We start from the raw sequence: 22,036 nt of genomic DNA, 5'->3' as shown, positions 1-22,036 counted from the left end.
AAAAAACAAAAAGCACAGTTGTCCAACTCTAAAGTGCCACAGTACAAAAAGGGAAGAGCTGAAGTTCCAGTAAGAGACTTGTGAATCTTATTTTTAAAACTAGGGATAAAATATACCCTTCAACATTGACTATTTTGGAGGTAGCCCACTCTCCCAGAATACAAAGGAGAAACAGAAGTTAAATAGCAAGACTCTTTGCAGGAGCGTTGAAACAAACAAGGAAAAGTTTTATTTTGAAAATACAGTCTTTAAAGATAAATTTGACTTCCATTTTCCATATCTAGGTGCATCCAACAAGATACAAAAACAAACAAAACAAAACAGAGACCCACGACATTATGTACAGAGCTCTAAAATGAGCTGTGAATATCTACAAGAAACTAGCATATGCTCTTTGTGAAGGGATGTACGTGTGTGGCTTTCTACAGTTCTCAGTTCTCCGGAAGCAGAGTTTACTCCCTGGAGCTGCAGGTGCAGCTGCAGCAAGGGCAGAGCTGGGGTCTGTAAAGAGTTGGGGTGGAACCCTGGGGTGGGAGGCGTGTAGAGGTGTCTGGGGAGGGGAGCAGGGCGGCACGGGGACAGATCCTGGGCTTCTCTAGAAGTCCTGCCGCGGGGTGTGAGTCAGGCTGTGCCGCCGCAGATCACAGTTTCGCCTGAACACTTTGCCGCACTGCTCGCAGCTGTAGGGCTTGATGTCTGTATGGGTGAGAAGGTGAGTTTTCAGATTACTTCTCTGATTAAAGGTTCTTCCACATGTGGGACATTTGTGTGGAGATTCCTGTTCAGATGTGAAGCAAGCAAAGGATTAATCCTTCACACCACCACCGCACCCTTCTCAATAGTTGTCTTATTGGTATCACATAACACGCACATGACAACAAAAGAGGGGACTTGTAAGAACAGATCTGTGCTCCTAATCCTCCAATCACTAAAACACACGCTCCGGCACACACCGAGGCCTGATTACACTGATAACTGTGGTGACCACCATGGTGGGTTTTGTGATTTCCAGCTCTTTACATTTCACCACCATGTCATAGGCAGGAAAAGGGGGAAGGAAAAACGCTAATCCTCTCTTAAGGAACGACATTCTCTGGGGTAATAAGTCTTCTCTTTGCTGGAAAATTAAACTATTCCTCAATGTTCTGAAAACTACAAATTATGAGGCCCCTGGGAGAGAGAGCATATGGGATTTCACCATGCCTCCATTATCAAAATTACCTTTATTTCCTCCCAAACACGAAAGCCTTAAATGCAGGGCAGATTGGATGAAAAAATAATAATTCTAAAATTAGGATTTAGAATAAAGAGAGTGGCCTGTTCTTTAAGAAAATAGAAAAATGTTTTATGTTAAATAGGATTAATTTTATGTATAAAGGAACTGAGTGCTGCTTTACCCACCTAGAAAACTAATCTAATAGTTTTTTAAGAAAGACTCTGCAAGTGAACATCTTTTGTAGAGCAAACATGATAAAACTGTTTTTAAACAAGAAAACAAACTTACCTGCATGTGTAAAGTTTTGTGAACTGCTAGAGTTCTAGACTGACAAAATCCTTTCCCGCACTCCTGACATTTGAAGGGTTTTTCTTTGGAATGAATATACCTGAAAATCAATATAAGGTTTCATTGAAATGGCTTTACCACCACGGTGAGGAGTTTCTTTTGACAATTACGGAAATCACGCAGTCATGAAAGGACAAAAGAAAAAGGATTCCCATTAGGTATGTTTGTAGATTGCTTTCCCCCCATGTGTAACTCTGTTTATGGTTAACCTCAACTAACAGACTCTTCCAAACATTCACTGGACATTGGTTTTATCTACACTTGATCGCCCTCTCTGGCGTACTATGGAGCTCGAAATCGTGCCGAGTGAGTCCTTTCTGGCCTCTGTGGTTTTCCCTGGGGTTTAAACTGGCCAAATTGAGATGTAAGCCAAGGCCCGTGTTGAGGGGGACTGACTTCAGTGACTCCTTCAGGAGGCACCAGCCGCGGAGGATCGGAGGATCGGTACACAAGTCCCACCTTGGAAACTGCCAGTGGAGTCGGGAGAGACGTACCCCACCCCCCATTCCTGGGAAGTTTTTACCGGATGAAACATTTATGTTATAGCAGTTCTTCAATTGCCATTTATTAATGCAGAGTTTAAGGTCCTCGAGTGGGGGTAGGGAGTGAGGTAAGGGGAACTGTGTCTAAATTTTGTGATCTTAAGACCTCTGCAAATAAACTGAAAAGGAAGGCCGTGGTGTCAGGCGCTGGGGCACAGCTGGAGGTGGAGGTAAGGAATAGAGAATGGAGGGAACCCAGTGGAGGTGGCCCGAGTATATTTCTAGAAATGGTCTCAAGGCAGCCATCGTGGGATTTGGGGTCCCCAGGCTTTACCTGCTCCACCCTAAGGGCATCCGTGGGGAAACTAAGAAACTGAGGCCAACCCATCAGGTTGTAACGGCCTAAGGATGAGGAAAAAAGGCCCTCCCGCCCAAGAACGCAGGGAGCGCCCAGTGAGGGAAAAATGGTAAATATTGGCTGGTAGCTGTGGCTGGCGGGGGTGGGCCTTTGGAGATACATTCTTATTCAGAGGGGATTTTAGTGACACTTGGAATGTCTATGAGGCCTTGGTATTCCCGACAAACTGGCCTCGCCTCCCCCAGGCAACCTCTTCTCCACCTCACCTGTGATCCCGCAGATGATCTTGCCTCCGGAAGGCCTTGTGGCAGATGTCACACGTGTACGGCCTCTCGTCCGTGTGGGTCCTCTCGTGAATGAGCAAGTTGTAGGATTTGGTAAAGTGTCTGCCGCAAAACTTGCAGATAAACTCTTTTTTCGTTTTAGAGGGCAACCTCCCTCGGGAGGGCTTTCTGTCCGGAGTCAATTTACTGAGGCCCGAGATGGGGCTACCCAGCCCGGGGCTCAGCTTGGTCAGCTCTCCCATCTTAGGGGGGTCCTCTTGCGTGGCAGCCACGGCCAAGTTGGCAAAGTCAAAACGAGGCCGGTCCTTGTGCAGGGCTGGGAGAACGTGGGCAATGGCTCCCTGCTTGGGGTGAAAGAGGTGAGTGGTAAAGGGCAGAGCCTGGAAGGGGAATCGAGCGTCCATGAGGCCCTGCGCCGCCGCCATCTCGGTGATGGTGGAGCGGGTGATCTCGTGTACGTTGGGGTACCCCAGCGTCCAGTGGTTCATGTGCATGGTCTGCACGGCGCTGAGACCGTACAGGCCCTGCAGGTGGTCTACTGCGGCGGGGAAGGTGTTCACAGCCTGCAGGAAGGAGTAATTGGTGAGCTGCAGCGATGGGTGGAGCGGGATGGGCGCGGGCAGGGCCTTGCTCCCCATTTCCCGGGGTACTGGGGGGCGGAGGGAGCCGCCCCTTTCTTCCAGAACTCAGAGGCTGGTGGGTGTGGGGCTCCGTTGAAGACACAGAGAGACAACAGCACGCACCCTAAAAAGGGAGAGAGGGAGAGTTGTGATTGTTATCCAAACCAGCTCGGTCTGAACTTTGGCGCCTGCGCGGGTTACTATACTTTCCTTGTAAGACCTCCTCCCCACCTTCCTCCCGGGCCCCCAAAGGAGTGGGGAGGGAACCCTAGCGCCAGCCGAGCGGGTCCGCACTGAGCTCTGCCAAGGCCAGGGTGTCAGGCGGTGCAGGAGAAGGTCCCTAGTGAACTGGGCTCCCTGGCAGCCCTTCTGGGTGCCCACAGGAAGGTCGGGTTCCCGGGTGCAGCGGAAAAGTCAGGTTCAGGGAGTAAGAAAGGGGGGCAGGGTCCAGCAGAGGCAGCACCCAGTCTAGCCCACCCACCCCACTCTGTCGGAGCTCAGCCAACCCCGACAACCCTGGACGCCAACACCTGCAGGCCCTTGGCTGATCTTCTGTCGCCAGTGCGCCTGGGAGCTCCCCTAGGAACAATGGTCTGTGGGTCCCATCTTAGGTTCAAGGGCCCAGCAGCTGCTCATGGTGCGCCCCGCGCTTACCCGGTGGCCCGGGTGCGGGAGCGCAGCTGCGGCGGGTGCCTCTTGCTCTTGGGCCCTCGGGCCCTCGGAGGGGCCCGCCTCGCCCCGCGCTGACCTCAGAGGTTTTCTTTTTCCTTCCTCTGCCTCAGTCCCATTCATCAGCGGTGACGGGCCGCAGGAAAGAAAAGTGACACCTCGGGGGCCCGGTTCGACCAGGAATTGCCTGCTTCTTCCCAGGGGCTGTCCCCTCCCACCCACCACTAAGATCCCTTCCAGATGGTTAGGCTCCCAAGGAGAGGTTGGGGGTGGGCGGAGGAGCAGAACGTCCGGTGAGGCCCGAACCCCTTCTCCCAGACTGAGCGCCAAGACCTCGGGAGGCTCGGGAGGCTCGAGCGGCTTCCCGACCTGGTACCGGGAGCGGCTCCCACACCGAGGAGGCCCCAGGAGAAAAGAAGAGCAGGCAGAAGGCTTCCCGGGAGGGAAATGGAAGGAGCAGCAAGGGGGCCACAGCAGTGAGGTCCTGCCAGCCTGGAGGAAGCTGGTTTGTCCGCTTGGAGACGTGCACTGCAGCGCTCCTGCCACCTGGACGCTGAGCCGGGGTCTGCGGGCCTGGGCCTAAGCAAGGCACACGCGCTTTGCTCTCCCTGCGCCTCCAATGGCAGCACGGAGATCTGCTTTCAGATCCAGGTTCCCAGGGACACCTCACCTGCATTCAGGGTGGGCCTACCTTCTCTCACTGCCAGCCCCTTCACAGCACCCGGTTCTGCCAGCTCGGCAGAGCTGCGCTCTCTGAGACAGGGAGGCTCTCTAAGTGGGAGACTCATAACTTCAAGCTCTCCCTGGAGAGGCGCAGGCCGGCAGGTCTGAGCCCTCACCCTTTATGCCTGGTTGTTGAGACCAGCAGAAAGGTGGGAGAGTTTGTTCAGCTTTCCCTCCCCCACTCCCACCCGTTTCTGTGCCTGAATTTTCTTCTCCAGCATGTTGTTGTGTTGCCAGTGGCTCTGCGGGCAGGCTTAGGGGGCTGCGCTAATGACACGACGCTCTGGCCAGGCAGAGCCTGGCTGCCTCCCTGAAGCCCACACCTTCTCTCCCTCCTCCTCTGTTTGGAAAGGCTCAGAGACAGGGATTTATTAATGAACCGCTTCTGCCTGGTGGTATGCGGTCTGGGAGTTCAGGCCTGGAGTTAATGAGAGGTGTGTAACAGTCAGAGGGTCTCAGTCAGACCATTCAACCGAAACTGTAAACCTCCTTTCGGAATAAACTTTCCCACCACAAATCACGATTCATTTTTGTTCAGTGGCAACCCCTCAAGCCCTCTCCTAAAGAGACTGGAAAAAAAAAAGGATTCTATTAACATCCCTGGTAACCGATCTGATTATTTCCTCTTCCATTAAAATAATAAATTACACCTTAATTTCCTTCTTTTTGCATAATGAGAACTTTCCAGAGATTCAAAATATTATTTTTCCCCTAGTGTTAAAAAGTAGCCTCCCCCATAGAGAGGAAACCAAAATTATTATTTGGGTGTACTCCCAGATTTCTTAGAAATAAATACAGGAGGCAAGTACATCTCCCACCATGTATTATGTGTGTACGTGTGTGGGTGTGTGTGTTGTCAACTGAAGGACTACCACGCACGACTTGTGGTTTCGATTCCAAATACACGAAGGGAACTCTGCCGTAAGGATCACACGTTAATTCTGCCAGCAGAAAGTTGAGTGCCATCTTCCTTCCCTTTTCTTCCAATGGTTCATAATACAAAAATTAACGACTCTATTGTCATTCAGCTTCATGGTGGTGCACAGGTGCTATTTCACAGTATGTGTTCATTTTAACTTGCAGGACAAATGGTTTCTTCACAGAAGAGCAGACCATGGGTGACTTCTGAAACCCTTTCACAAACAGAACAATCCTAGTTATCCACCAAACATTTTTGCCGTAAGTAATTAGGGCATTTGGATTTCCAATCTCCCACAGAGTTGCTGGAAATATATGTCAAAAAATATTTTAGGTCAATGCAGAAATCTAAAGTACTTTCATTTTGTCCGGAGCTGAGCATGTCGTTCCCTCACTCCGTTTCAGGCAGTCACAGTTATCGCATCGTTTGTTGTCATTTCTCCACTATGCCATTTAGGAGCATTGGTTACTTTTAATTCGCAAAGAAAGAAACTTAAACCAATGAAAACGTATAAATATTTCAGTGGAGCTGGGGCTAGTTTTCTTTCATCCGTCTTCTTCACAGGAATTTCTAGGCATGTACAGAAGCTTTGTAAAATTTTGTTCACTGGCTGTCAACAAGTGAGCTGTGTACATTACTGATTTCAGTTCAGTGAAGCTTTCAAAGTATTGGAGAAAAAAAGGTAAGTGGTAATTTGATAAGGAGTCTCTCTTTTAGGTAATGGTGTTATTACACTAAATTATCTAAAAATAATATACAGTCAGGGGTCATCTGCTAAAACCTGTGCATTGGTGTCTGAGAGAACTGACTGATAGATGGATTGGCTCACTGAATTTCAACCCAAGCCACAATAGAATTTTACATAACTCAGAGAGCTACAGTCCAAGCGGATCTAAGGAGATCATTAAAAATAATAATAATAATAATAATGATAATAATAATAATGGCCAGATTGGATCAGGTGAACTGAGAAAAACGGCCGCAAAGCTCCTGCCCCTGTGCAGCTCTGCCTTCCCAAGGAGTTAATTAAATTAAGATGCCTTCCGCATAAGGGTTCTGTTTCTCTCTGCTCCCTCGCTCCCCCTGCATGAGTAATTTTCTTGTTCTGCTCAAGACTGCAGTTTGTTTAGCAGAGAAAGTAGCTGTCTGAGGCGTTTCGCTCCGGGAAACACCAGCCCTCTTTTGTTCTCTCCTAACAGGTAGAAAGACAGATCCAGCGCTCCCTCCACAAACACCTTTTTCTCCCTCCTCCTTTCTACAACCGCAACTCCCTCTTCTGTTACAATTTATTGAGAATCCAAGCGTTTAAACCCCAGAAGGATTTGCCTTCTGCCCCCTCCTCCAGGACCGGAGGGGAGGAAAACCAAAAGGCCAACACAAGTTGGAGAATTACCTAGGATTGAACTATTGCTTCCCTTTTGAAACGCATGGGCTAGACAGGCACTGTGTCCTGGCTGGTCCGCGCTGCGCGACCGCGGCTGCCCTGGGACGGGTGGACAGGGGATACTATGGCAGGGTCAGAAACACCCTGGGGCAATGTAGTTTTATCTCAGCGTACCTCCATCAGCTTTTATAAGAAGCCTTGGTGAATGCTTAGATTAAATGTTGCAAAACAAAACTAAAAACAGTACATAAAAGTGTGTGTCGTTGGGTGTTAGCTGGGAGAGGCGTGCCTGGGATCCGACAAAGTGAGAAACAATGCCCCGGGATTGCATCCATATGATTCCTTTTCACAATTTCTGAACTTGTGGCACGCGGGGCCGAGAATCAGCGCCCCCTGCATCCCCTGCACCCTTCCTTTCTTAGGGAGGCTGCAGTCCCTTCCCAGGGCGGACACTCACCTCCCGCGTAAAGGTCCGCCTGGGCAGCGCCGCTCAGACCCGGTCCAGGCAGTGAGGCGCACAGCTTGGAAAGGTCACTGGGTCCACACCGTGCAAACTTCTGTTTCCGCGCGGAGTCCCGGGAACCGCGGACATTATCTGCAGCACCACGAGCCGCAAAAACGAGAGCAGATCCTCGCCTTCGTAGGAGTCTGTGGACATGCAATGCGTAAAGACCCGAGGTGCTCGGACCCGGCGCTCAGCGCTCGCCCGGAACACCGTGCCTTCGCGAGCCTCTCGCCGACTCCGGATAAGGTGGAAGCCTGCCGCCTCGCAGGGCCATCACCCTCCAACAGCGAGCGCGCCGAGCTCAGTCCCCGCCCGCGTCCCTCCCTAGGCTGCTCGCGGCCCGGAGTCTAGGGCTTTAGTAGCGGCCCCGCCTCCCCTTCGGGCGGGCGTCCCGCCGCAGCGCGGGGCCCTGTGCTCCCTGGCTCCGCCTCCGCGCCCGGCGCCCGCTAATGGTCCACTCTGTTTACTTGTGTTTGGATAGCAACTGAGTCTTAAAGGCACAGGTTTGCTAATGGTTTCCCAGTGAGAGACAGACCCGAAGGTGACTCAGTTCAAAACTCACACACAAACACAACGCTCACCCCTTTCCTTCTCGGTGCCACTTTTCCTTAAACTGAACAACTGGTCTTCTGCCTTCCGAAAACCCTCAGAGAAACTAAAGGGCATTTCGTAGTTTTACTTGGATCTCTCACCGAGTTAATTTCCGCATCTTAACACGTTTAACATAACCATCTTCGTAGGGTAAAAATCAATCAGTTCTAGACTGTATTCTTTATCATCTATCCCTTCCCCCAATTTAAAGCCCAGTGTTGTACATAATTTTGGTCAATTTTTACTATACGTGCAGTTTGCTTTCATCTGTTTTCAAAACGAAGTTTGGTTTTAGAGGTGACAATTGGCTAATTTCGTGATTACTGCAAAGACATATATGAAATGTCCCAGGAGAAATATCTTCCAATATTTAAGCTTTAATCAGCTAATGTACATTTTATAAGCAGTTAACAGACTTGGTTAAAGAGGTGGGCTTCTGCGACCCATTGGCAAATAAAGAATCCATCTGGAATTGGGTGAAGAACAATCATTTTAAAAATTAGGAAAATACTATTTTAGCTTCTCAAAAACACGTACATCTTCATTACCATCCCCACCCCCATAAATATAGAGTTGATTGTTCAGTCGCCAGGAAACTCAATCGAATTTAAAGTGTAGTGATACATTTTTCAGGTTCTTATAAAGACTTGGTCCTGTGTGAGAGTAATTGCAGAACGCCTGTCAACTACCCTGGGACCAGGATGACCGAGTGACAGAAAGGGAATGACACACACTCAGTTTAAACAGCTTCTTTCCAGATGAGATCTGCCTCAGCAGCATTGAGCAAAATGCCCTTCGTCCCAGACGAGTTCGCTGGAGAGGATCTGCCTTAGCCCCTGGCAAGTCCTCATTTTGGGGGCACAGATCTTTCAGCCAATAGGCTGTACGATTCAAAGGTTCCGCAAACGTTGGTTTGGGATGTGTCGCCTCAAAAGACAATTAAAATAATCACTACCGTGCGGGAAGTGGACAAATATAAGCAGAAGACGAACCGCTGTCAAAGGTGAACCAGTGATTGGGGAGCCAGGCAGAAGCGACAAGATATTAGTTTATTAAGATAAATTCTTTCTATTTTACTTACGCCCAGGTGGATAGAATTTTTCGTTCCTTTGGGGTAAAACATAATTCAGGGATATCAGATCTTTTCCTCTTTCCAATTTCAAATTCGCAAACGTTAAAAAATGAGCTTGGAAGGCAGACCTGGGTGTTTAATATCCTTCAGTATTTAATCGCTTCAAAGTGGATTTGAGAAACACCATGGAAGTAGTAAAATGCCTAAGAGTTCAGGATTTTTAAAAAACGTTTTCCCTGGTGGCTTCTATAGGGGTGCTTTCATTTTAGTACTCAGTCCTGAGCTCCAGCTACCGGGATGCCTGCGGTCCCCTCTCTCTAACCGCCTCATTCTTTCCGCAGCTTTTCTCAATTTGGAAGATTTGGAGGGAACTTTCTCTTCTTTCAGACCCCCAGGACACACACTCCAGGGGTGGTGACCTGAAGAGCGTTCCTGCGCTTTGTATTTCCTTTCACCAAACTGTAGGCAATTCCCCAGCGGCGGGCTTCACACCTACCCACCGCGTGTGTGTGTCTGCGTGTATGTTGTGTGTGGAACCGCCTGCTTTTCCCGCGAAGTAGACAGAATTTACAACCACCCATGAGCTGCGCCCTCTTTCTGCAAACCTCCTGAGCCGAGGTTTTTCCATGAGTACATTTACCTCGCCCACCCGAGCCTCCGACGTTCCACAACGGAGTCTGGGCCACGCCAGGCCAAGCGCTGCGGTCGCTTGAAAGGTACGGAGGAGTCGGCGAGTTCCGGTCTTTGGGGAAAGCCGCGTGGCCCCGCAGCGCCTCTGCAGCCTCCAGGCCCGACCAACTCAACCGGCAGGTGCGCGCCCCACGACGAGGGCAGACCCAAGGCTGAGCCATGTGCCGCAGTGCAGGGCTCCTGTGAGTAACCTCCGCGCCCACCCGCGGCATGCCCTGGAGTTTCTCCACGCTCGGCTCCCGCAAGCCCCTTGGCCCACGCCGGCGTCTAGGGCGTACGCATTGCGTGGGCCCACCCAGAATCAGCCCCATTTACCGGACTCCCCGGGCGACAACTCCTGGCACGGAAGATTGGCCACCGGGCCCCAGGGAGTTGTGGCGTCCGGGTGTGAGGAGAGGAAAGTCCCGGAACCCACAGCGGCCCAGTTGCGCCGGGGGAGCTGAGTCTCTGCGCAGCCGTCCCACTCCCCCTGCGCCCTCCCGGAGCTGCGCGGCCAGTTCACTCTGACATTTCCGCCGATTCGGTCTTCTGCTGCCCTTGCGGCTCTGTGCTTTCGACACCAAAGACGCTTCCAGGGAAATGGCTAACAGACTGACGAGGAGCGCGCGAGCGGTTGCTGCCCAAACCCGAACTGCCGAAAAGTTTACGCCCCTGGAGGACCGGATGAAGGCCGGCGAGAGGAAACGCGGAGGAGTTGGAGGAGGAGGGGGGCCGGGAGCGTAGGCCCCTTCCCCCTGGCCCACCCAAGGAGGCTCTGCCTGTTAAGCAGTGAGCAGGTGTCAGGCACAGACTTCCCTGGAGTTGACTCTGAGCGTTCACACTCTGGCCGCGCGCTGCGGACATCCTAAAATCGGTTACGCGTTAAGATACAAATTATGGAAACCTCATCCTTTCCCCAGGGATCCCAGCTGCCATTACCTCTGAGGACTCCCCTCCCTTTCTCCAAGCCTTTCCTGCCTCTGCAGGGCGGGGACCTTTTGCATTTGAACTTCCCGCACTGCTGGCCGCTTTTCGCCAGAGCGCGGAGGAGTTAGGTGCCCAGCTATCCTCTGGGCGCGTGAGGAGGCCCGCGAAAACCTGGAGGAGGATAGCGGGCTCTGAGCTCAGAACTGTGGGTGTGGAGATAGGGGGGTCTAAAAACTAAGAATTTTATCTTTTAAAAAAGTATGTTCGAGTCGGCGCTCTACAACGCGGACGGGCTGGGAAAGCGCAGCCGCGGCGGGAGCTCAGCCGCCAGCGAGAAGAGCCGCAGCGCCCCCTGGAGGCACGGGCCGAGCACTACGTGGTGCGGGAGCCACGGGCAGTCAGTCCGTCGCTCGGCTGGCTACCTGGTGTTAGGGCAGGACCGCCAGCCACTCCGCGGGCCGCGGAAACCCTTTCACCCCCACCTGGGCTCTTTTGCTACGGAGGAAGAGTCGTTGCGTGGCAGGGGTGATGGGAAGAGAGCCTGGCCCTGTTGTCTGGCCCGATAAGCCGCTCTACGCCGACCGCTGGGGCCTTGGTGAGCGCTCCAAGAGGTGGCCCCCGCGGTGATGCCTTCGGCGGGTTTTTCTAAAATGGATTTTTGGACTCACGACGCCGCTCAGGGCGACTTCCGCAGGGCAGGGAAAGACACTAGTTGTGACCCCAGAGCAGGGAGTTCGCGGCGTTCTGGGGCTGAGCAGCTCAGATACCGGCTGATTCCAAGGCCTCGGACATTGTCCCAGCGGGAGAGGCCAAAGGGTTTCCCAGAGGACGCATTAGGGAGGGATTCCCCACTTCCCACGCCGTCGCTCATCCCACCCCAGCACTGTGACAGCCAGTGTGACTGAAAGGGACCCCTCGGCGGGCGGGGCTCTCTTTAAGCAGGAGAGCGGGAAGAGGCGCGTCGCGAGGATACCGCGGGAGTCTCCCTCGGGCTGGAAGGCCTGAGGGCCGCGCGATGCCTCCAGCCATCTCACCCCAGAGCCCAGCTTCCTCCTGAGGTGCGCCAGGTCCGACGCTCAGCCTGCCCGAGGCCGGCCTCGCTTGGTTTTCTCTTGCACGGCGCAGGGAAGGGTGCTGGGCTCAATGGCTCTCTCCCGGGGCCTGCGCCCCTCGCTCAGCTTCATTCCGCCGGAGGCCGCCACGGGCGCCCTTTCAGCTACCAGCTTGCAGGGCACCGGGGCACCGGGACGGGGAAGCTGCCTGTGGAGGCGAAGGCCGGGTCAGGAGGGTTAGCTGCGCGCTCACAGCTGGGGTGGGCAAGCCTAGGGGCAGACCCTCCTGTGAGCCTGGGTCCTGTGTGGGTTCGGCTTTTCCGGGTGAGGTCCTCGGCCACCGCAGGAACAAGACCCAGAGCCCACTCCAGGCCGCGGGCGACCCGCCAGCCTCGTGCGAGGTCCCGGGGGCGGAGCCGGCAGCGGCGGGCTAGCTCCGGCACGTGCTGGGCGCGGCGGGACTCTGCGGCCGGGAGGCCGGCGCAGCCTTCCTCGGGTGCGGACGGGGCTGCCAGGGGCTCGGGCACAGGGCGCGCTTTCTAGCAAAGTTGGTCTCCGGGGTGCCTCTCCGGAGAGCGCCAGCTCAACGCCTAGGCTCCCGCCGCAAAGCACAGCTTCGACTTTCATTCCTGGTGCTTTTCTAAAGGAGCCCGTCTGTGTCCGGACTGGGAAGGCCAGGTTTAAGGAAGACATCGGCAGCAGAGGCCAAGACCCAGGCGCCTCCAGGGAGGGAGAGCCCTGCGGATGGTGCCTCTCTGGGGCAGTTTCATCTGCCCAGCGTGTGACCGACTGTTCCAGCCCTCGCGCTCCGCAAGGATAACCCTCAGAAACGACTAGGGCGGAGTCTGCTAATCTATTTTTATTAGGCTTACACCTAAAAAATTAACTTGCCAACGTTTAAACGATGGGAAAATTCAAACGACAACCTACTTCCAAGGAACTCTGACAGCTGGGAGCGAGCTGGGGCTGAGCAGCTCTATTCTCCGTCCTCTGCGGTCCGTTCTTTAAAATGCAGGGCCTTGAATTGCCTTCGAGTTTCCAATACTCGATGCGGAGGTCCTTTCTCTGGGACGCTGGGATCCGGTCCAGAGTTACCTTCCAGAGCAACAGTTCTTAAAGTGTGGTCCAACAGCATCAGCGACGTCTGGAACTTGTTAGAAATGCAGATTCTTTAGCCCCACCTACTGAGTCAGAAACTCTGGGAGTGGGCCCCCGAGACCTCTGTTTGAACAAGCCCTCCAGACGATTCTGATGCATGCTATAACATTTGAGAACCACTGACCTAGATCAAACTGACATTAGCGGACAATCGCAGGCATGCCCGGTTTATCTGTTCCGCTCCCTCCTTCCCTCCGTTCCATTCCAACCAGAGCATGCACGGGAGAACTTGTGGCCTAGGGCAGCTCATTCATTCATTCGTCCATTTTTATTCATTTGCTCTCTCTCGTTCTGACTTTTGCGAAGCACCTCCTAAGTCCTTGGAGACAGTCTGAGGACGCCCACGTGAACAAGGCAGGACTTCTCCCTTCAAGAAGTCGGGTCAGGGATGTAAAGGGAAGAGCAAGAGAGAAAAAGCAATAAAGGTGCCTTCCGCTCTCATGCCCAGTTGTTTGTTTAGTATTATCATCTAATACTAGAGTTGATCGGATTTCAGAAGATGCCCCTGTTAGGACCAATCAGAAGCATTGCACCTCGTATTGTAGTTTCTGACCTTTTGGGATTCTAGACCTTCTTCTTGCCTGGGCTGATGTTATTCCCTTTCTATTTTCACCACATTCTGCGTGTCTGCTGCATACACTTCTACACACACCTAGACACACCCCCTCCCTGCCCTCCCTGCACTGGCTCAGGGTTCAGGGCTGGCTGGGGGAGGGGGGTAGTATCTGAGGGAGTGTCACAATCGGCAGGAAAATGTTTGGACTGGGGCTCAAAATCTGTGTGCCCTTGCATCTCCCTGAAGCTGAAGCTGCACAGGACATTAGGCAGCAGATACTGCAAGACTGTTCTGGTCACCAGCTCTGTGTGCAGGGCTCCCAACCGCTCCCATCTTTCATCCTGATGCCCTGACCCACCCACTTCCCCGGGCGAGGTGTACCTGGGTGATGAGGTTCTGATCCTCGACCTGCCTGCTTGTCACTTTAAGATTGGGTCAAATACCCTTACCTTTTGCTTGGGATTAAAAGAACACTCTATTTTTACCCCTCTCAGAGGATCTAAAAATCTGGTTGAAATTCACACTTTCTAATTTTCTTATGTCAAATCTATCTCCCGTAAACTTTCCTTTTGCCCTTTCTCTCCAGAGTCTTGACTTGCACTTCTGTCCTTAGCCATGTGAGGAGCTGCCTCCCCTGGACTTTAAGGTCCCCCCCCAACCCAGGTTCTCTGGTTCTAGGGAGTGATAGCAGTAGAGGCGCTCTGCCCCCCAGGCAGTGGTGAGTCTCTCAAAAATCCAGTTTAACTAGAAACCTCTAGTCTACTTTCAGAGTCATAGAAAGAGGTTTCATTTTACTGAGCCAGTGCAGGGAAGCCATGGAAATGCACACAAAAATGAATTTTCATATTGACCATAGTCATAAATTGTATAAAAGTACTCAGCTCCACTTTGACAAAGATTTGCTATTTTAATATGACCTTTCCTAGTGAGGATTTTCAAAATATAAAATGTATAATGTCAGGAACATGATAATCTCTTTACAACCTGTGATCATATTTCTTAACAGGATTTTGCTTTCCAGTGCAGATGGTTTGACATAATATTCAACGCAGCCAGCACTTAGTTAGGAAATGCCAAGGCCAATATTTGAATGCAGATACAAGTTTTAACAGAGGAAAATGTGTATCTCTGTAGCTGTTTGCTGCAGTATATTCCCCAGAGGATTAATATACAATTCTTGAATGGAATCCAAGTCAACAAAGTCTCTAAAAATTCTGCAATGTGCCAATTCATAAAACACATAGACTTCCTTGTCACCAAATTTTTTTAATTGTTTACCATGTACCAGGTACTAGGCAAATGTGTTATTGTTTGAGACTCTGAACTTTCATCCTGACTTGTGGGTAGGGGTAAGGGCAAGTAAGGTACGACTTGTAAGGTTGTTTTCCTCTGGTTTTGTTAAATTGTTGAAGTATTTGTACTTAATAGCAATCTTTAAAACATTTATTGAACTTTCTGTTACATTTTTGGTCATTTTTACAAGTCAAGGAGAGAAAGTCAGTGTTTAAGCCAACTCATTTATTGGAAAATGAATGCCAGCACAGGCTTAAGTCTTGGCTTTCCAACTGGAAGACCTTAATATCATGACAACATTTTACAATAATGTTATTTCCAGCACGCCAGGTGATAATTTAGCTGCAGATTCCTTATGATTGGTGATCATAACTCACTTAAGCCTTGTTTCACCTCTTGACTCTGTAGGGAGCCACAGAAGAAAAAAAAAATAAACCAACCAAACCAAAAACACAGACATTCTTCCTCTGGCACTCTTGCTGGAGTGACTGCTATAGGAAGTAGCAGACACCTATGATGGCCCCATACTCATTGTCCCTTGGAAGAACCTGGAGCAGGACCAACTCAGATCAAGTTGGTCAGAGAATCCAGGTCTTACAAAGAGTGAGGTGTTCTGTTATCTTTGCTTCTAAGTCCCAAATACAAACAATGGATCTAGAGACATACAGATAAAAGAAACCAAGAGGCCCCATTCTATTCTTACCCCATGAGCTGTGCCATAATGCCCGGTCACAGTGCATGTCTTGGGCACATACTTCATTTTACAGGGCCTAACCCCTCTTCCCATATCCCCTCCCCTTGCCCCCTCCCCAGCCATGCCTGGCAAGTGGGCCTGCCTCCAGGAATCAGACTGGGTGGATGCTATGATGTCAGAACACCAGGCAGCAGCATTTCTAAAACGTGTTAGACCACAGTTGCCTTTTTTCTTTCCCTGGAAAAGTACACAAAGTTCAAGTTGTCTCCCAGGCCGTGAGGCACACATCCAAATGCCCTATGTGGTGGGCCCACCCAGGCCCAGGAGAGTGTGGAGGAGAACACGAGTGTGTCATATGGGTGTGTTCGCTACTCCTGCTCCCCTCTGTCTCATCCTTGACCACATTCTCTCGACAGGCCATATGGCCTGGGAGTGACCTGGAATGTATTAAGAGCATTGGCTTGTAGAACCCTAACAGACCAAGGAAGCAATGGCAGAGTGGGATTTTAGACTTCTTAATTCATTTAACATGTATTTATTGAGGATGTTTAATGTGTTTAGCGCTGTGGTAGGTGCCGGGGATACAACAATGAATAAGAAGCTAGGTCTAGTGTGGAGAAAGACAAGCAAATGGGCAATTATGATGTAGTATGAAACAGAAAGCCTGGACCCAAGCTCTCTAGTTAATACTTTATTACCTTGGGCAAGTCATGCCACTTATGGGAGCTTCAGTTTCTGAATCTGCAAATTAAGGATATTCTGAGAGTTAAATGACATGGATGCATATCAATGCTATTAGTAGTTATGATTATTTCTTACTCATTAACATGAACTGACCTCACCAGCATAGAATTACTCCTCTCACCCCTCCAAGAAGAAATCTGAACCTGTGTCTAGTATTTAGTTGTCAAGAGTATAGAAATTAAGTTGTTGCAACAAGTTTTTCTTGAGAAAAAGTCATGTGCCTTTTATCAAGAGAAACTCTCTATATTTTCGCTGTTTAGTGAAAAGTAGGAATGCTGTACTATCATTACATTTTATTCTACTTTGGTTTATTTTATTGCAACTAGAGAATACATGGAGTAAATCTATCATGCATTGATTTTTTAGGTTTCAAAGGTATTATTTTGGATTTTACTCTCCAATGAAACAATGCTGCAATTAATTTGGGGATGTCATTACTATATCAGGTCTTAAGGACAGGCAATGGTAAAGGTTAGAATACAATTGAGCTCTGATATTAGAAATCCAAATAACATGAATTTAAACAACAGAGGAGTCAATTTATCTCTCACGTAAACATAGGCCAGCCAGAGTCAACATGGTTGCTAGCTCCTTGATAATCAAGTACTTTGACTCCTTCTCTCGTATATTTCCACCAATTTCAAAAAATGACTTTCACCTTATAGTCATTTCACCATATAGACAAGATCTTCATTCCAGCCAGTAGTGAGAAGGAAGGCATGAAGATGGGCAAGTCCCCTTTCCTTCACGAGACTCCGCAGAAACCGACACCTAGGCACCTAGCTATAGCCAGAAGCAGGGGAAGCTGGAAGCTGCAGTCTTTAATATGATGTCCATACACTTAGCTAAAATTCAAGCTTTTACTACTAAAGAAGAAGAGGTGACCAATCTCTGCCATAGAGTGTCTGGGCCTGGTGCTTCAATCTTTATACATGTTATCGCTTATGTGTTGGCACCATAATCACTGCCATTGGTTCTGGAGAGTGTTCACTGTTCCCTTTGCTGATCTTGTGATTTTAAGTACTATATGCAGTGGCAGGATTCTGCTTTGGAACCCCTCAGCATATTGCCACTACGTACTTACTTTGAGTTATGGCTGCTGGTATGTGACTTTCAGTTTAGTGTAGGGAGGTGTGAACTAAGAAGGTGGGTGAGGTAGGGGAATAGGAGGTGTTGGGAGCCTGTCTTGGGAAGATCTTGCTGTGATTGTGGAGAATGCCACGGGTACCATGGGGCAGCGTTCCCTTTGTGGAATAGGTCTGGGGTGCCAGGCGTGTCACATGAGTGGGTCTTCGGCAGAACTTCATTTTTTTCCGTTGGAAATGGGATGAGAAATGAGTCAGAACATACCCCAGGAAAAGTGGAAACCCTGGGTTTTTCCTGACCCTGTTACTATGTAGAGCAGTCTTAGGGGTGGGAGGATGTAGGCAACTGCAGAAACCAGGATCTGCCTTTTTACAGCGTCGGCAGCCAGAGGCTGCAGCAAAAAATGTGTGGAGCAGGTTGCCCTGAGCGGTAGAGTCAAAACTACGAGCAGACCCCCCACATAGCAGGGGAGGCCCTGCTCAGCTAGAGCCCAAGGACAGTCTCCAAAGATAAGTGTGGAGAGACTTAATTACCATTTAAAGTTGTCCTGGACTGACCTCTCTGCCTGGTAAACTTTGCTTCTGAGCCTTACTCTGTGTTCATACTTACAAGCTCGGTTCTCCCCACCAAGCCCAGGAGGGTACTTAGCAAGACAGGTAACCTTCCAGGTACAGAGAGCTGGAAAGGCCCGTGGATCCCCAGTCTCACCTGGGGCCCCCCGCAGGATGCTGCATGGCTTAGAGCAAGCCTGAGCATGGAAGTTATACGCAGAGTGTTAATGCCAACGTGTGGGGAAGAGGATTCTTTCCCTGCGGAAACATCTGGAGTGACACCGGGGACATACTTACACACATTTACACGAGCCCCGGGGGATTCCCATGCCTGAGAGAACTGGCTGGATAGTTCCTATTACACATTTATTTCCTTAAAGGAGGTATTTTATATTCTACCCTGTAATTCAATTCCTTTGGCTCCCCACCCTGCTAAAAAGGAAAAGTACATGCAGTCCAAACAATTTTTAAAACCAAAGTTTTTTCCCTCCACATAGTTAATGTGCACAATTTGTGCAGCTTTTACACACATCTGTAAGCTATGACTTGTTTATACCAGCCCTACAATATTTTAAAAATAAAGTATAGTGTTTTTCAGTGTGTATACAATAGCATTTTCTTTTATCAACCCCCCACATACAAATGTATTTCCCCTTTTAGGGTGTAATTACACGTCTAAATCACAATGTATACAATTGATGTATAGGGAGGGCATCTATGTTTTATAGCAAACATACCAAAAGGATGTAGGATACTCATGTTGGTTCTTTAAAATACAGTAACTAATAACCTACAGAGCTAGAAAAGGCCACCTAAGTTGGTTTGGTCCTATTCTATGTGCTGGGTTTTGAGAATTTAGGATCATGGAATGAGAAAGTATTTTAGAGACAATATAATTCAGTCCTGTCATTTTACCTAATGTGGTCACAGAAGCTCAGGAGGAAGGTAATTTTCTGAAGCAAGCTGACCTTTCCACAACTCGGAGAGGGGACTCCAGATTTCAAGAGAGGGTTTTTCTGTGATATCTCACAATCTCATCTAGATTTAAGCAGGAATTGCCCTCTAGGAAAAGATGTTGAGTTGATCCCTGCAGCCTGTTGTGCCATACCAACAGCTTCCCAGTACCAGAATTCCAGCCTCAGCCATCCCCCAGGAGTCAGCTTTTCAGGTAGTTGAGGACTAGCAACCTTGGTCTCACCGTGGGGCTGGTTAGAAATGCAGCCAGATCTGCTGAATGAGAATCTGCATTTTAACAAGATCCCAGGTGATTTGCCTCTATTGCCCAGATAAGTTCCTTAAAGACTTGTTTAATCATTTTCCTGTGGTGCATTCAAAACCTCTTGCTTATCTGTTCTTATAGGAATGTTTTTATTTTTCTTATGCAAATATTTTAAAAGTCCAGTCCCAATCCAGCTACTAAACCAATGGTTTTCAACCTTTTTCATCTCATGGCACACATAAACTAATTACTGAAATTCTGCCGTATACCAAAAAATATATTTTTTTGCCGATCTGACCAAAAAAATGGGTATAATTTGGATTCTTACACACCAGATGACTAATGTTGTGTTGGCTGTTGTCATTTTTAATTTGACAGTCTAAGGGAAAAGGGATCAGTGCCCCTGGCTAAATAGTCAGGTACCTCATGTTTTAAAAATCCTTGCAGTGCACCGGTGTGCTGTGGCACAGAGGTTAAAAATTGCTGGAATTCCTAGGTTAAAACCTAGGAAGTATGGTTTCTCTGGTTGTATACTAGGCTCTCTCTATGGGTGTATCTGGGAATCTAGATACTCAAATCCTTCCCCAGATGAGTAGCCTTCCGTGGGTTCTTAAGTTGGATGTTTGGGAATGATTAAACTAGGTAAACCATGGAAACCAGCCGAGCACTTCTCCTCGCTACCTTGTCATTCCCAGATACCAAGTCACAAAGGCTGTTTTTTGTTTTTTACTGATGACATTTTCTCTCTTCTCTCTCACTTGCTCTCAATTTGAGAAGATAAACTCTGTTTGATTCCAAAACGCCCTCATCCCCCTGTTAATCACTGTGACTAACAGGATTTAACTATCCTGCAGGCCTATTTAGAGTATTCTGAGATCCACTCATTGGGTTGATCTGACTGCAATATCTGATATGCTAATGATCCCCAGGGTTGGTTTGGCTGGTCCGGTTGGCTGAGTGCGAGTCTCCACCTATCTCACCATTCAATTAAAGTCCGTCCTAAAGTTGTGTTTTGGTCAAAAATAACATCCCAGAGTAAGTCAAGACTAAATCAGTTAATGATGGGTTTTTTGTTTGTTTGTTTGTTTTTAGTAAAAGAAAGCACTTAACCATGGTTCCCAGCTCTGAACTTGCGCTAACAAATTCCAGGAAAGGGGGTTGTTGTGTATAGTAGGGAATAATCTAGTTCAGTATTATTGTTTTTGTTCTGATGGACTTCTCTCTTACAAGGCAATGACTTAAGGTGGGGCCAGTCAACAAAGTTTTTTATTCTTATTTAAAGGCTATTGCCAGAACCCAGTACCTCTCCTGGCTGTTCACTATTACCTCATTACAGCGGTGATGTCTTCTGCTGAGTATCTGGGCTCACTGACCACAGCAAGGAGAGGCCAAGACATTATTTGCTCAAATGTTTTTCTTCTCCTCCTCTTTTTTTTTTTTTCCAGTTAAATATGTGCAAGATGGATCAGGCTGGGGCAGGGGGTGGTGGTGGTTATTCCAGTGCGTATAATGTGTCCCTTTTCAGCATGGAACCACTTCCATAAAATAGACTTTATGAGTTGTGTGCTTGCATTTCTTTTTCTGACTTATTGTTCTCTCCCCTACATTGTTCTATTAATTTGATAGTATAAGATTTCATCCAAATATTTGTTCCAAATCCTGCAAGGGTAAGGAGAAGTTTCCAGACAAAACTGTGCCCAAGATCCTTCCTAAAGAAGCACAACTTCTTCAACCCATCCCCCAGCCACTGCACTATCTTCTCAGTGGACTTCTGGAGCTGAATGAAGTCAGTGGTAGGACCCCAGCTCAGTTACTTTGAGACACCTAGTTTCTGCGACAAGACACATCTGTAGGAAATTCTGCCACCAGCTCAGCGGCAGAAACTTGGGTCAGAAGGAAACAGTGAGTTAGGAACCAGATCTGAGCGCTGAGAAGAGAACAAAAACTTGCAGGGCCAGCTCCTTCTATCTTGGGTTGAGTGGCTTCCTTCAGGCGTTGCGCAGGCAGATTCACCCCCATTGACATTCACATTCCACTCAAGTAGTCTGCTTTTGTAATTCCCTGGGGATCTCCATGAGCACAGAGGTCACCATTTCTGACAATTAAGCTTTAAAGTTAATTCCCAAGATTAATAGAGCAAATCAACACCACTTTGCTTGTAATTTTTCTTGATTCAAATTCTAAAAGGCAACAGTGAACCAGCTGCTAGACTCGGTTCCTGGGAATTCAAGAAACATAGGCATTTTATTTTTTACCTTTCAAAATGAGCAATTTAGGGTGGTCAGAAACAGCAAAATCCATGTAAGTGTCTTAATTCTACAATTTTGGTTGCATTTCTGAGAGGACAGAGAATCATTGTTCCCCCCCCTTTTTTTTAAGCTATGAAAGTAGTGGTTTCTTTTTAAACTGGAATGATACAGGGTGGTAATCTTACTTGTGAGCTGGGTGATTCGGTAACACACTCTGCATGGAATAGAAAAAGTAAATAACTGAACCCACACTTTGTAATTACACATGACAGGGGCGGGGGGAGTTGCAGATGCAAAGCCGCAGTGCCGGAGTAGAGTGTGGGGGCCTGGGGCAGCAACTGCAGGCCTGGCCTCCCCGCCGAAGGGTGCCCTGGGCATGGATGGCAGAGAACCGGAATCCACAGGTCCCAGTAAGAACCTGGGTGCTGAGGGGAGTTGAGGGGCACTGAGCAGAAAAAGGAAGGATCTGTCCTGCTGGGCCTTAGCTAGCAGGAAAATTAGGAATTGTAAAATAAAATGTGAGCCTACACAGGAGGAGAGCTTTACTCTACCATTTCCTAGACAGTGCTCAGGACACATTAAGATTTTAATAATTTTGCTGAGGAAAAAAAGATTCCATTATCGAGTAAGTTTGAGAAAGGTTGTATATCTTTCAAAAGGAGATAAT

The 22,036-nt window shown here is 48.9% G+C and overlaps 1 protein-coding gene across 2 annotated transcripts; it reads right to left on the bottom strand.

Moving 5' to 3' along the window:
* Positions 1 to 279: 279 nt before the first annotated feature.
* On the bottom strand, positions 280 to 7,696 carry OSR2 (odd-skipped related transciption factor 2). 2 transcript variants are annotated; one of them, XM_054590060.1, is made up of 4 exons: positions 7,461 to 7,696; positions 2,671 to 3,432; positions 1,505 to 1,604; positions 280 to 778 (listed from the first exon to the last, which is right to left on the bottom strand). In XM_054590060.1, exons 2-4 carry the CDS (start codon positions 3,324 to 3,326, stop codon positions 596 to 598), a joined length of 939 nt encoding a protein of 312 aa, XP_054446035.1. In that variant the 5' UTR covers positions 3,327 to 3,432; positions 7,461 to 7,696; the 3' UTR covers positions 280 to 595. The 2 variants fall into 2 exon arrangements, with proteins under 2 accessions (XP_054446035.1, XP_054446034.1); XM_054590059.1 differs by lacking the exon at positions 7,461 to 7,696 and having other exon boundaries at positions 280 to 696; positions 2,671 to 3,393.
* Between the last annotated feature and the right edge of the window lie 14,340 nt (positions 7,697 to 22,036).

Source organism: Pteronotus mesoamericanus, unplaced genomic scaffold (genome assembly GCF_021234165.1).
Source record: "Pteronotus mesoamericanus isolate MK-2021 breed Mesoamerican mustached bat unplaced genomic scaffold, CSHL_Meso_final scaffold_174, whole genome shotgun sequence".
Taxonomy (NCBI): domain Eukaryota; kingdom Metazoa; phylum Chordata; class Mammalia; order Chiroptera; family Mormoopidae; genus Pteronotus; species Pteronotus mesoamericanus.
This window is presented reverse-complemented; position numbering and strand designations above follow the sequence as displayed.

Bases quoted from the DNA above. Each gene is read 5' to 3' on its own strand.
- OSR2 (XM_054590060.1), bottom strand. From the start codon at position 3,326: ATGGGGAGCAAGGCCCTGCCCGCGCCCATCCCGCTCCACCCATCGCTG. The intron at 1,605-2,670 runs GTGAGGTGGAGA...ATTGATTTTCAG, and splicing joins GATCATCTGCGGGATCACAG to GTATATTCATTCCAAAGAAA. The intron at 779-1,504 runs GTAAGTTTGTTT...ACATCTGAACAG, and splicing joins ACAAAACTTTACACATGCAG to GAATCTCCACACAAATGTCC.